The 12,451-nt window shown below is 39.7% G+C and overlaps 1 protein-coding gene across 1 annotated transcript in view; it reads left to right on the forward strand.

Annotated features, from left to right (window-relative positions):
• Positions 1-12,451, forward strand: part of EPB41L4A (erythrocyte membrane protein band 4.1 like 4A) — a gene marked incomplete at its 5' end in the record, with an annotated part of 137,535 nt that overhangs the window by 58,896 nt on the left and 66,188 nt on the right. Inside the window, 2 exons of the mRNA XM_084278849.1 lie at positions 7,788-7,839; positions 8,867-8,945. Coding sequence (XP_084134975.1) covers positions 7,788-7,839; positions 8,867-8,945 — 131 coding nt within the window. The remainder of the gene's footprint in view (positions 1-7,787; positions 7,840-8,866; positions 8,946-12,451) is intronic.

Below are 12,451 nucleotides of genomic sequence, written 5' to 3' on the forward strand. Positions count from 1 at the left end.
GTGAGTAAACGTGTGCTGCTGTGTCTACGTGTTTTATGACAGTTGTCACTAGCTTGCTATTTTTGAAATCTCTAAGCTCTTAAAAATGGCTGGAATAAGGAAGGCTTCCATGCAGCCAACACCTTCTGCTTTACCTGTAAACATACGTTCAGTTGTGCACCGAATATGGCTTAAACTCTCTGGGCTGATGTGGGAATTAGTCGGGTAATGGCTGGCAAGAAACCTAGATTTGAATTTTGGATTGGGTGTGTTTTGCATTGGCCACAGTAGATTCCCTAAGGGAAAAAGGTTACCTTGCTAATTAGTTTTAAAACCATGCTCCTGAGTTAGTCTCAGATGGAAAAATGTGTTTGGAGGTTTGGCTACCATTGCTTGTGGTGGGGAATATTTTACTCTGCTCTGTCAGGTTTTTTTGTCATGGTATATGTTTAACTGAATGATGAATAAAGCAGGGTGGACAAAATTATGTATTTTAAAGAACACAACCCCGTCACAAAAGAAACACTTTTTCATTAAGGGTTTGAAATAGCTTGTTTAGTTATTTTGCCCCATTACTTTTGCATGCCTCAGCACTTCCAGGTGGTCTTTTAAGTGCTGTGTTGATGTGGTACCTCTTATGTGGGTGGTATCATAATTACTTTAGTAGTACCAGTAGGGCTCTAATCAGTGAACAGGGTTTCACTGTGCTGTGTAGTATATGAATGCACAACATTAAAATGGTTTCTTCCTGGACAGCTAATGAACTAGTTAGGAAGTGAGAGAGCATGGCTGGGTGCAGCAAACAGATTGGCAGAACTGGATGGCACTAGGAAGACCATCAACATTAAGATAAAATATGAATTGCATCACACTGTCTCTAGGGTGGTAATTTGGTTAGAAATTTTTAAATGACATTCCCCAGAACTCTCCATGTTAAAAAGACAGTATTTAATTTGCAGACTCAAGTTCTTGAAGGCTAGAGGTGGTCAGAACACCTTCTTCTTGAAATGTGTATGTTTTATCTGTCTTGTACTCTGAAGGAGGCAGGACTTACAAGGAAAAATAAAAACCACTTTGTAGTATTGTGGTGAGTTGACCCTGGCTGGAGGCAAGATGCCCACCAAAGCCACTCTATCACTGCCCTGCACAGCTGGACAAGGGGAGAGAAGATGTAATTAAAGGCCCCTGGGTCAAGATAAAGTCAGGGAGAGATCACTCATCACTCACCAATTAGTGTCACAGGCAAAACAGACTCAACTTGGGAAAATTAGTTTATTACCAATAAAAATCAGATTAGGCTAATGAGAGGAAATAAAAATAAATCTTAAAAACACCTCCTCCCACCCCTCCCTTCAATCTGGGCTCAACTTCACTCCCAGTCCTTCTCCATCCTTCCCCAGCCCTGCCAGCAGCGCAGGGGGATGGGGTATGAGGGTTCGGGTCAGGTCACCACCAGTTGTCTCTGCTGCTCCTTCCTCCTCAGGGGAAGGACTTCCCACACTCTTCTCCTGCTCCAGCATGGGGTTCCTCCCGCAGGGGACAGTCCTTCACCAACTTCTCCAACATGAGTCCTTCCCATGGGCTGAAGTTTTTCATGCTGCCATTGGCTCTATCAGACATGGGGGCAAGAAGCTACCCCTGTAGCCCCCCCTGCTACCAAAACCTTGCCACACAAACCCAATACAAATAATTATTTAAAATACAGTATACAGTAATTAAATAGAAATAATGTGATATAAATCTATGCTAGAATAAACAGATGGGTTGAACCAATGCTGTTAGTGTTTCTTAACCTCTGAGTGTTTTGGTTGAAAGACTGCATAGTGCTTTTTAGTGTAGTACATGAATACTTTTTCTGGTGCAAATATTTTAAAAGGAAGGCTAGTTTTGAGTGCCACTGAATCCCTCAGTGTGCCTCATCATTAGCCCTTCACCTGAGCCGTTTGCATTGTGGAACGGACTGCTGACACTCAAGTTAGGCTAAACTGAGACACTCTTGATGGTTCTTTATGTGGATAGTGAGCTGTGTCCTGATCAACAGGGCACTTTTGTGTTCTGCCTTGTCTTCCAGAAAGGTTGGACGTTGTGCCTCATCTGGTATTTTCAGCCAGAATCTTCGCTGCAGGAGCTGAAGGTGGTTTAGGAAATGCTGTCCTGCCTTTTACTCTCCCTCATTACTTTAGTATTTGGGGAAAACTGTGTCGCAGTGATGCACCACTTCTTTAGCGAAGGAGAGGCCAAATGCTGGGTAGGTTGGTGTTAGGAGGGCCATCCAAATAGGTCCCCTGCCCCTCTCGCTTCTGGTTCCTACTGTGCTGCAGGTCACAGGTACTCTCCATGTAGTCCCTTTGCTACTGCATTTGTGGCATTGCCAGTGTGCCTTAGGATAGTCGTGCTAATTACTGTCCTGGCAGCAGGCCAGTTTTTTCTTGAGGCACACAAAAGAGAGAATGGAAATGGCAATTTTAACGCATAATGTATCAGGAAAAGCTGAGCAGAATTTGATGAGGGAAGGGGTACTTTTGAAGCCCAGAGGCATTCTCTTGTCAAATCACAAAAGCGTGCTGAAAAGAGTCATGTTATTAGAGCTTCTCTTACAGAAGAAGATTTTGGAACTCCCTTACTGCAGAATGGTAGACAACCAAAAGCATTTTAAAGGTCTGTTGATAACAAAACCATTTCTTTTTTATTTCACTTTCAGAAACCTGGTTGCACCTTACAATCAGGTTGCCCCCTCACCATCCCTAAGCCAACTCTTAACACTAAATCCGCTTAACCTAAAGCTGCAGGAGGTATGTCTGCATTGTACAAACAGGATATTTGCTTCACAGCCTGATGTAAGCTGTTACATTCACAATGTACAGCATACCCTTATTCTCTTAGGGCTCCAAGGGGAGAAATACAACTGCAGAAGGCATGTATCACCATGTCAATTCATCATTGCAGCCAAGCTAATTTCCCCAGCCCCAGTTAGCTCAGGTGCAGTGCTGTGTGCGTGTGTAACTGCTCCGAGATCGGGAGCTATCAAGGGATGGGGAGCGCTCTGTGTCTGTACAGTGCATCCACTGCGTAGCGTAGATAGGGTTTTTCCCTCCCCTGCTACAGGGAAGCTCTGTTTTGAGAAAACAGACCTGAAAACATGTAAGGTAGGAGGTAGTCCATGGCAACGTACTTTGCATCTATATAGCCCAGGTCTCCGTTTCTTGTGCAGCTGAACTTTCTACTGTGAGTTGCTGTGCTGCAGTGGTAGATTGGGTCAGCTGTGGCAACAGGGAGCACGGAAGTCCACGCCATGAACTGCATGTCCCTGCTGTGCAGACTTCCGTGTCTGAGAGATGTTTCTTGACCCATCCAGTGTGCTCAATAAAACAACTGCAGCGTGCTCAGATTGCCAGGTTACTAACCAAATTGGGTAGGGTGACAAACTGAACAGGTTACATGTAGCTTAACTGTAGAAAGAAGAGCATGGTTTTAACAAAAGGTTTGTTTGCAACCCAGATGTCTGTTCTGTAGGGAATTACTGTCACATACTGTGGTGTATGTTTTGATCTTAGAAGAATGGATGAGTAAGGTTTCAGAGTATAGCAGGATCAACAGGAAACTCACATTGATGATCTAATACTAAATATATTAAATGTGATTTCAGATTCTAATAAATAAAAGACAGAAGTGTAAAATATGTATTTGTATTTTGTATGTAGGAATTGCCTGCTGATTTATACATTTCTTATGTAATAAGGATGTCTTGAGTTTAGCAGATTGAGATTCTTTGCACTGAGTATGTGCAGAAGAACTAACAAAGTAATTCTAGTTATTAGTGTAGCTGTAGATTGTGGAAAAATCATGATAATTTCAGATTATAGTTGAAAAATCCTGGCTTTTCTCTTGAAAGTTATGTGAGTAAAAACTGGCATGTGTGGTGTGATTGGTACAGCTTCCTAAGAATCTGATAAAGGCAGCCCAGAATTTAGTTTGAAGTTGATAGGCTTTTCTCCACCAGACACTTCACTGATTGATACCACAGCAAACATTTCAACCTAGTTAATATTTTCTTTCAGACAGGTTAATGGAATTTGACCCAGGTTTAACCCTATGCAGATTCAAGCAGTGGAAGATTCCAGATTTGTGAAAGAATGTTTGCAGTCATTTAAAAGGGCTAAATATGAAATACTGTGTGGTGCTTTGATTCATACTGCTTACACATCTAGCCTGTATGGGAACCAGATTTGTAGAAGTACAAAGGACAATAGAGCCTGTTTATTTTTAGATATGTTGTACTTTAACACATTTTTTAAAATAGTTTCTACCTAAAAATTAAAAATTAATTATGGTATTTCATAGCATTGCACATTTATAATCAATTTTAGTGGATAAAAAGATTTATACTATATGATCTTTGTAAATGACAATTAATAGACTAGTAGCCATCACTTTGGTAAACGAGTAGTTGCATTATTTAGGACTATTTAAAAATCATATTTTTTCCTCTATAAGTATCACATTCCATTTCAGATTCACAGAATTTATCACCTGCAGTTGTATGGGTACATGCTGGGCCCTCCACCTCTTTGCAGTAGTAGTGAGCTGCTTATAAGTCAGATAACCCTGTCTGTGCAGGAGAGATACAGGTGGGAAGTCACTGAGAACTGTCAAGCGAGCTGCCAAACAGATAAGAACAAGGCTGTGTGTTGGAGCTACTTTGGCATTAAGAGATGCAGAGTTTGTTGTCAGCACCTGCTGTGCTAGTGTATTGGATTAATAAGGCACTCTTCTTTTTTGTTCTCTTGGCACTTAACATGAGAGCTCAAAACTGTAACTATACCCAACACTACCTATATGTATATGCAAACAATTAACATGCAGCTAGTACACACTATTATCTCTGTATGCTTGTGTGTCTTAGAGGGCTCTGGCGTAGGGGCTCTTGGTTTTGCAGATGTTCTCATCTTTATAGTCTAATGTTTGCTTGAAAAATGCCTTTTCATTATCCATGAAATTCCACTCATCTTTGGCTTATAAATAAAATGTTAGAAACAGCCCTCTCCTCCCCCTGCTTCTTGCATTCTTCTGGAAAATTTTGGCAGCCTTTAAAATAATAAATAGCTATACAGTAATTCTACATGTGGGTTTGTGGCATTGCCAAAATGCTAAATACTTACTGGAGGAAGGAGAGATCAGACCAGATTCTTGCCTCTTCCCCTCACCCTCTGTGGCAGCAGTAAACTGTCCTAAGCCGGACTGTTTAACTTCACCTATGCAGCACATGGATTTAGATGCCCATGGTACCCTCAAAACAGCATATTTTTTGGGTCAGCTGGTGCTGGTTTTCACTAACAGGAGTAACAGCCCTCTGGTGAGGGCTTAGAGAGCAGTTCCTCCTGCTGATTCCACCTGGGAGAAGGAAAGTAGAATAAGCTACAAATAACCAGGTTTGTTCCCTCTCCTCTCTTCAGATGCCCCCTGAATCTGAAATGCTAGTTTTCCTGCTGAATTTTTCCTCCTTCCCTAAGGTGGAAATTGCCTTCAGAAGACCATATGAAAAATACAATTTGACTTGCAAGTCAAATAGAGCCTAGTGATGACTAAGACCTCTGATGCGTCTCTGTTTTGATTGTATTGTCTACAAGTGTCCATGGGTCTTTAATGACCTGTCCCCATTCTGGTTTGTGTCATGGCAGCCAGTGAATCGCGTGGATACAAGAGGTGGTGGAATTCAGGTTGCAGAAAAAGCCAGACATCATCTGTAACTGTTCTGTGCGTGAAAACTTGAATGAGGATTACAAATAATCAACATACATATGCATATAAAGCTAAATTGCCAGGAGGAGTACAAAGCACTATATCTTGAAGCGGATTTCAGTTTGGTTCAGGAGACCTTTATGATAGAGTTATTCTGTGATAGATTTTCATCTGGCTTTGAAACTTGCAGGGTAACACAAAGCTGTCAATGAAAAGCAAGTTAGCTTGACAATGTGCTGTTCATACTGTGATGCTAGCTCTGGAAAGAGGTCAGACCACATTATGCCTGTATTGCATAGCCAGATTGTGCACTGCAGAGTCATTTAGCCTTCTTTTTTTTCCTGCCTGTTGACTGTAAAATCTATTTATCAGCCTATTGTGCTGCTCGGATTCTTATTGATAAGAAGTTCTAGGGCGGTATTTGAACAAGCATGACAAGGTTTTTCCTTTCCACCTTCTGTTGAGATGAAGAGGGTTTATTATTGAATAGTTACTGCATGCATTCAAAACAAGCATGTGATGAATTTTTTTTCCCTTCAAAATTTAGGAAAATTTCTTAACGAACATTCCTGGATTTGAAATGGCAATGCCCAAGAACAAGGTGTAATGGAAGTAGTTCGCTTTCAAGCTTTATCAAAATAATGATAGTTGTTATAACCATGTTACAAATTAGTTTCTTGAAATTTTCCACTTGAACACTTTGTAGTGTTTTCCCCTCCCATCTTCATGCTACTCCTTCCAATAATGAAATTTTCTAATCCAGATAAATTCTCTGGATAGAGGAAAGAGATTTTTTGATTAATAATTTTATTTTTATAGGGTTAGTTAAGGGGTACAGGAAGGTTTTTCTTCATTAATTGGTGTCCCTAGTTCCTCCATTAAAAAAGGCATGGGTACTGAGGGAGTAGATTCAGTCCACCTCGGTTTGCTTTTTATAGCAGCTCTGTTCTGCAGCATTTTTGTTTCCAGTATTTTGAGAAGGAATACCAATCTCCTTTAGTCCAAAAAGGTTGTGTATGAGGAAAGTGCATTTAAAAAAAGAAAGACAAGAATGGTCTTGGCAAGTGCCTTTGCACTCACTTCCAAAACTGAATCTTAGATATGTCAGGCTAAGGAAAAATAAGTTGCTGGAGGCTTTACAGGAGCAGGATGCTGGTGACCTGAGTAGCCATAATGAAGAGTACATAGATGGTCTATGGTCAGCAGTAACATCAGAATAGCTTTTATTAGAAGTTGGATGAATGTGGGGCAGAATAATCAGTAAGAAATTATATTGCAGATTGTCTGTTGATCAAATGTTATGGGAACAGTTCATCCCTCTGTGGTGTACTAAGTGTAACTTGATCATCTCTGATGCATTTGTCCAACTAGTCTGTAAAGTCTCTGCATTCCCTACCTTGGTACCAATTTCCAGTTGTCCACTTACCCTACTGCAAGAAACTGTTTCTGAAAATTGAAAAGAATTTTTCTTTGCTTCTAGTTAAACAAATTTCCTCATACTTAATATACTTTAAAAAATATATATATATATCTATCTCACTATATTCTTACAGCAATTTCTCAGGTGTTGGTAGAATGCTGTTTTGAATTTTTTCCCCTACAGTCTTCTGTTGTTTCAGAAAACAAATGAAGATCCTTCGTTCTTTCCTTGTAGGTCCTCTCTTACATGCTTTGGTTTTGCTTTTATTCAGACTTATCCTGCTTAGGTTAATCTCCCAGGAAGAAACTAGCAAGGTTGTACATCCATCTCCTAGCTATAGCAGACCAGGTAAACACCAGTGGGTACTTAGTGTGATACTATTGTATCACACTTCTGATGAGCCTGAGGGTGTGGTAGCTGTTGCCAAACAGATTATCTTTAGGAAGACCCCTATGCCCAGAGAAGATATGTTGTGTTAGACTTATACAGTGTTTCTCTGATCATGAGCTGGCATAAGTTTATCATTAGCAGACTGAAGTGTGTCAGTCTGCTCATAAATATATCAATGTATGAATAAGTATGGATTTGCAATTATACTGTATTAAATTTCCATGTTAAGTGACTAATTTCCTAATTATCTTTCTCACAGTACTGGCTGGATCCGGCAAAGACCCTTGCTGAACATAAAGAATTGATAAACAGTATGTGTTCCATTTGAATTTAAAGAATGTATCTGAAGAGGAAGTAACAGAGGCAATGTTCTGTGTATACCACCTGCACAATGTTTATTTTCTGCTCAGAACAGATTGATAGCTCTTGAACTGTTGTTACTCCAGTTCACAGCTGTATCCAAATTTCACACATAGATGGAATATACCATTATTTTCCAATAATGTGTGTGATTATTGTCCAAATATTTTTCTGTGCTTAAATTGTATTTTAGAGTACTAAGTTGTGCTATTCTTAACAGTTATAATTATTTTTATAGTAGCGGCGATAGCCCTATCATACTGTACCTACTTTGATTCCTTTTTGCTTCCAAAAGTAAAAGTAGTGCTTCTTACTGACAATAGTGTCTGCTGTTACTGTCACTCTTCAGATATCACAGATGCAAGATCTATAAAAAGATGTAGAAGTGGAGCATGACTGGAATAAATACAGCTGTAAGAGTGTTGGTATTTTGTTAACTGAAGTGTTCAGGAGAATAACATATATCGAAGGTGAACTAGAAAAGCTTTTCAAAATATTGCTTAATTAAAGTGGCAAGTAATTAAAGTTGCTCCATATGATACTTGAAAATGTGGAAGGTACTAGCTTCAGTGGAAAAAGTATCTAAAGGTCAAATCAAGCAGGAAAAAAAAAACAACCCAAACTTGGAGAAATACTAAGTTAGCAATGAAATCTAAAATTAAATCTTGAAAATAAGCAAAAACTCCCAAGTAGACAGGCAAGCTGTGAATACATTAACACAAGATGAGAAAAACAGTAATAATCCCCTGCCGCCTCCCACCCGCCCCACTCCCCCTGCCCTGCCCCATGTGTACATGCATAGTAAGTGTAGATGTATGGATTACCTGTATGGATATAAGATTTTTTTTCTGAAACTTTCAGGTTTTGTAATAATAAGATGGGCTTTTTAGTAGCAGCTCTGTAGTGAGCCAGTAACAATTCGTAACAATTAACAGTTTATAATGACTAACTTCTGCACCAAATATTTTTTCCCCTCAGCTGGACCACCATACACTCTGTATTTTGGCATTAAATTCTATGCAGAGGATCCATGTAAACTTAAAGAAGAAATAACAAGGTACAGTATTTAATAAGAGTGTAGTCACTGATTCCAGTGTAGTAATCTATGCCAGCCAGGGTGCATGTGATTAGGGTGTGGATGGGTTGTTGGCTTGGGGTTTTTTTGCTTAAAAATCTGACCATTTCTGCTTGAACATGTATATGTAAGAAGAGAATTGTAGCTTCACAGCGGCCAGTATGGACAACTGTTGGGAAGCCCAAGATGAAAAGGTGCTGTCTGGTGCATCAAAACCCAGATAGACTCGATGTGCCTTTTTAGTGTGTTTTTGTTTGGGTTTTTTTTTTTTTTAAGGAATATATTGTCACATGTGCATTTATATTGTTATAATCAAGCTAAGGGTTTCCTTAGATATCAAATACCAGTACAGGGAATCCTCCTCTTTATTTGCCATAGCTTAAATTCCAGAACTGTTTTTCAAGAGGATTTATTTTGGTCTTTCTAAAAATATGCAAAGGAAATTGAAGAGTTGCATGCTTTTGATTCTTTTAACTAAGCTTGGCCTCTGCAAAATAGGAGGATGCACACACTAACACATGCATACACCTGCACGCAGGCAGATACACACACATGCTTGCCTGAACTCTCACACACAGGGTTTTCTCTGTTTTATGAAAGGTCTCAGACAATTAGTTTTAGGTTCAAAAGGAAATTTGAGAGTTTGGGCAGGTAGGCAGACAAAATGAGTGTGCTGGCTTGTATTAATAAATGCCAAAATACTTCTTTTGATGTCCTAGGAATATGACACATGAGAATTCATTAGAATGCATGCAAAGTTTTTAATTTTCCTTAATCAAAGGTGGCAGTTGCTGCAATGCAGGCAGAATACTTTTCTTGCACCAGAGAAGAAAATTCTCTTGTTTCCATACTGGCACAGCAGGAACAGAAGTCTCCAGTCTGACAAGGCCAATGCTGGCCTGGTAAAAATAGTAAACACTATGACTTTTTGGGTGAGAGTTGAAGCTGGTCACGTGTGATGGCCCTGGGCTGTGATAGTTTGGTGTGGTTTTCCTGCATTTCTCCAGAAGCATTTTCAGATGGGCTCACAGGGGCAGGCAGATGGCTCTGGGAAGGGAACTTTGGCCACTGAACCTGTTGTGATTGCTGCCTGGGAGGCAGGGTGGATTTCTGTCTGGGAAATAACAGGGGCTAAATTTTCAAAAACTGTTTGTCTTGTGATAAGGTCAGTCAGTGATTTGCACTGCTAATTAGGTGAGCAAATCTAGTTGGGAAGCATTTTAGAATAATTAGTAAGTCTGTGTTCATGCCTGCACAGCATTTGGTCATGCAGGATTTGCACCTTATATGGTAAGAAGGAGAGCATTAGAAAGCAGTAAGCTTGTGTTGATGCTCTTCAGCAAAACATGTTGAATAGTCAAATGCTGTCAACATTTCTGAGCATTATTCCTGTAGGCTCTTCAACCTTTGAATGACTGCATACCTTTTCAGAAAAACAACAGTAATAACAACACCACCTCCTTCTGCTTAGGAGGGATTAAAGGCCCAAGTGTGCAATTCCAGTGATAAGTTAACCATTTTGTGATAATCGATCTGTTCATCTTTGGAACATGAATTTGTTATTTTAATGGATACGAGACCAGAGTCAGTTATTAGATGTTGATGATCTCTGGCATTACATGATTACTATTTGCAAATAATGAAAACCTGTCAAATTTGTAATTGCTTCACAGCAAAATATATCTGGCTTGTAGGCAAAAGCTAACTCTGAGGTGATTCCTATTAACATTTTCTGGATGTGTTTGCTGGAGCAGGCTAGTGCTTAGGCACCATTATATATGTGTGACAAACTTGACAGTGCACACCATGAGCGTGCTTTAGCTACAAGTTTGGACAAAAAGCCTGGCTTTGTAAGGAGCTTGGAGGTTTCAGTGGGAATTGAGATTGTTCATTTTGTCAGTGATGCATTTGGAGAGTTGGCTCTAAATGTTTTTTGTATGGAGGTGGTGTTCTTTGCATATTCTTACCCTGCTTAGAGACTGCAGTAGGAGAATGCAAAAATACCAGTACCTGCTACATGGAAAAGACATTTTTAGCATCATTTGGTACAAAGCTCTGCAATGTGGAGCTGCAGAAGTGCTAACAGAAAGAGGGTGCGTATCAGAAATGCATTTCATGTTGAAGAGAATATGCTGTCTGCTCCACATGAGATGTAAAATCATCCTTGTCATTACCATCATTCATACAGAGAAGTTTGTCTAGGTAGGAGTAGCAAGCCTAAGCTAGGTGCAGTACTGAGGTATTGCTTAGAGCGAAGAAACTCTTGAGTGTATGTGCTTTGTGTTGCCAAATGATGCTTCCAGAAAATTCTTGTGCAGTGCCCAGGTCCTTTAAGGTGGAGAATATTAGCCATTTTCTGAAGTACAGACATTCCTACTGTAGTATCTGTCACATCACAAATTCTCAGGGATCCTCAACCAGAGGACACTGGTATCCTTATTCAGAGACTCATCGGGGCTGATAAAGTCCAGTGAGTTTGATTGGATCTTGGATTATTTGTGGATAAACTGCACTTACACTTGCAGTTTGCAACCTTCTCTGAAATCAGCATAGGTGCATTCTGAGCTTAGAGGTGGTTCCAAGGTGCTTTCATAAGTAACTTCTACTAACACTGTACTAATTTTTTGCAGTGTAGCTGAATGGCTCTATGTAAATAAAGTTGTATTAAAGAATAATGAAAAAGCTATATGGTTGTGTAGATGATGGCTTTTTTCTTTAAAAAATTACTTTCCCAGTATTGTTATCTTTTAATGAACTTGGTGCAAGAAAGTCACTTAGGATAATGTGAAACACTGTTTAGATCTGCTGCAATAAAACTAGACAAAACCCATAGAGATTGTAAGAGTTTTCCCATAAATGGGTATGGGGACTTGCAAAACCAAGCAGACCCTTTGTATGACGGACTGTTCTACTGGCATTGCTTTCCTGCCTCTTTAGTGCATAATGTTTCACAGTAAGTGGTCTCAGTGTGTGCTTCATCAAGTGTAGAAGCAGGTTATGACTTTGAAAATTAGGTTTACCCCTGCTATCTCTGTGCCAGGAGAGAGAGTACCCTATACTATGACATTTAGATGCTGATGGTAAGTCCATCTGTTTTTTTCACGTGAGTATAGACTCCATCATATCTGCTTGCTAATCCATAGTGCGTGAGAGGAAAACCTGGAGTCAAGAGTACCCAATACCCAGCTCTCCTTTACTGATCAGGTTAAACTTTGCCCCTTTGATAGGTTTCTTATTTGCTTTTTCTGGTTCCTAGCCCTCTTCCCCACAACCTGACTGTTCTATGAAAGTCAAAAGAGAGAAATTACATTTTTAGGAGGAAAATTAATTGTTTCTTCACAATTTAAGTAGATGGGAAACTTGCAGAGTGCTCATCTACTTGGGTTCTTTGAGTAGATTAATCTTAGTTGTTACTTCAAGGCCAGTAGGGGAAAAGTACAGTTTTTGACTGTCACATAGCTATGTTTCAGTGAACTAGAAGATGATGA

This window comes from Gallinula chloropus (genome assembly GCF_964237585.1).
Source record: "Gallinula chloropus genome assembly, chromosome: Z".
Lineage (NCBI taxonomy): Eukaryota > Metazoa > Chordata > Aves > Gruiformes > Rallidae > Gallinula > Gallinula chloropus.